Source organism: Aplysia californica, unplaced genomic scaffold (assembly GCF_000002075.1).
Source record: "Aplysia californica isolate F4 #8 unplaced genomic scaffold, AplCal3.0 scaffold00682, whole genome shotgun sequence".
In the NCBI taxonomy this organism is placed as follows: Eukaryota; Metazoa; Mollusca; class Gastropoda; order Aplysiida; family Aplysiidae; genus Aplysia; species Aplysia californica.
The window spans coordinates 344,715-347,070 of record NW_004797952.1 but is presented as its reverse complement, the minus strand read 5'-3'; the positions used below and the strand labels follow the sequence as shown (position 1 = coordinate 347,070).

Sequence of the window (2,356 nt, the reverse complement as noted above, 5' to 3'; positions counted from 1 at the left end):
AGGAGAAGGAGAAGGAGAAGGAGAAGGAGAAGAAGAAGAAGAAGAAGAAGAAGAAGGGGGAAAAAGAAGGAGAGGAAGAAGAAGGAGAAGAAGAAGAAGATGCCGTTGACATCAACTCAAATGTTGACAACAATACGATAAATAGGTTATATAACTTAAAGCTTACTGGTATAGACATTTTGCCACATAGCATTTCCTCGAAGGCTTTTCTGTTGTGTTTGCCTGGATCGCCTCCTCTGATGGCTTGGCATTCTCCACCCACAGACTGCGACCCCGGCACCAGTGACCTGTGGTTGGTCGTGGACGTCTCACAGGGCGCCAGGACGCGCTCCGCCAACTTCGCTGACCTCATCTCTGGACTGAAGGAACCGGTCGTTGACAAACTGACCGTAAGACTGACAGCAATCATTAATTATTCGATTTCTAAAAGCAATCCATTTCTTGACGAATTCCCATGCAAATGAAGTCATGCTTTTGTCTAGTTATTTTTAAATCTCTTACAGAAGCACCCTGATACTGGTGTTTGTTGGGTAGTAGTAAAGTGCTTCACCGTCGTATGTAGAAAACTCAAGTTTGATCTTTCGTTTCCCTTGTGGAGACAGTTCTTATCGGGTCTCTTGGTCTTTCTGCAGGGACATTGTATCCCTCTCAACCTGGACTAGCTCTGACAGTCCATTGGTAAAATACTAATGCACAAAGTCAGAATAACTGTGAAGGAAAATATTTACATAAATTTTCTGCCCCCCCCCCCCATTTCCAGACATATTCTTCCAACCCTAACTTCCATGCTGGTGTCATCACCTACAACGACAATTACAGAGTTGACTTGTCCATCAACACCCCGAGGTCAGCACAATATCTGAGCAACACTATTGGTAACATCGGACAGTTTGGTTCTCTATCAGGGGTAAGTTTCTATGTTGTCGTTGGTGTGGTTTATGTTTGTTAAACGTTGATGTAACATACCAGAGCTTGTTTGTTTGAGTAAAGTGAAGCACAAAATCGGTAACATAGTGCTAGGTAAAACAAGACAGAAACGTAGAAACTATCAGTGCAAAGTAACAGAAAAGAAGTGGCACTTACCACTGGCGCCATCCAACCACCAACCCAAACAGTATATTGGAAGTAAGTGAGTGCACATGTCATGGATGAAGCTGAAGGAGGGCGAGAATAAACAATATTTTTATGGCAACTGCCTTGCAAGATTAATTGTGTGACTGTATGACATATTTGAACGACTCCTCCTATTGTGGTAAAGGAAATATTTGAACTCTCATTCTTACACTAAGTAAAACGCGTCCTTTGTACATGATATCACGCCAAACAAATATTACCCCAACTGAGGAAAAACCCAAGATATGCATAATAATATCATTTCAAATATGTTCAGAATGGATGGATACATTTTACTTTTAACTAGCTTTAAAAAAAGTAATTGTTTATTTTCTACTTCTTGGGTGTGTATTGTCTTTATTCCCTTTCCTTGCTCTTGGCCAAGTCGAGATACAGTTAGAAAAAACAATTATTCTTACAACAGCCCACTCAATTGCCTCTATGACGAATCACTTTTTTTCGTCAGGGCAACGCACGCTTGAATAACGCACTTGCATCTGTGGTGAGCGCACCAGTCAACTCACAGAGGCGCAGCTACGTTGTGATTGTTGCCGGTGATAACAACAACCTCGCAAACGATCGCATAGAAACTGCCAACCAAATTAGAAGGTGGGTATACAACAGATGTCACTGCTCTCAGTGTTACTGAAGTTTCAACGGCCTCTGTGGTATAGTGGTTAGTTGTTTTTGCTACTGCTGTGATATTGATATCTTATAGCGGGGGTTATAGACGTAGACATTTACTTCTTTGCTATTTAGGAAAATAAAATAATAACATTGTATACTGTTGTCGTATTTAGGCAAGTTTCAAAACGTTTTCATTGCAATAGGAGACTTCCAAAAAGAAAGAAAAGAAAAAAGAAAAACGTCACTTATTGTGGGTGTTTGTTTTTATGTTTTAAAAAATCTGATTGTTTGCAAAACAGATGCATGTCACGCATAGAAAATTATATTGTACTTTTTCGTCAGACTCAAGAATCTGGGCTGGTACATTGTAACCGTCGCAGTAGGTGGACAGGCAGGCTTCGACTCCTCTGAGTTCCTGAACTACGCCTCCGGAAGACAATATTTCTACCAGGCTAACAACTACGAGACTCTGGACGATGCCATGGTTGACTTCTACAACGACTGGTACTGCAATGGTGAGAGTCTCAGTTTTTGTCACCAACATATCGAACGTTGTTAAATTATTGGGGGTTTTTTTGGTCTTGTTTTTATTTTAATTTGGGAAAGGGGGAGGGGG

At 41.0% G+C, this 2,356-nt stretch overlaps 1 protein-coding gene across 1 annotated transcript in view; it reads left to right on the top strand.

Annotated features, from left to right (window-relative positions):
• LOC101859044 overlaps positions 1-2,356 on the top strand; it is a gene marked incomplete in the record, with an annotated part of 31,615 nt that overhangs the window by 20,912 nt on the left and 8,347 nt on the right. Inside the window, 4 exon segments of the mRNA XM_035972407.1 lie at positions 265-389; positions 761-907; positions 1,580-1,722; positions 2,083-2,255. Of these exon segments, the coding sequence (XP_035828300.1) occupies positions 265-389; positions 761-907; positions 1,580-1,722; positions 2,083-2,255 (588 nt within the window).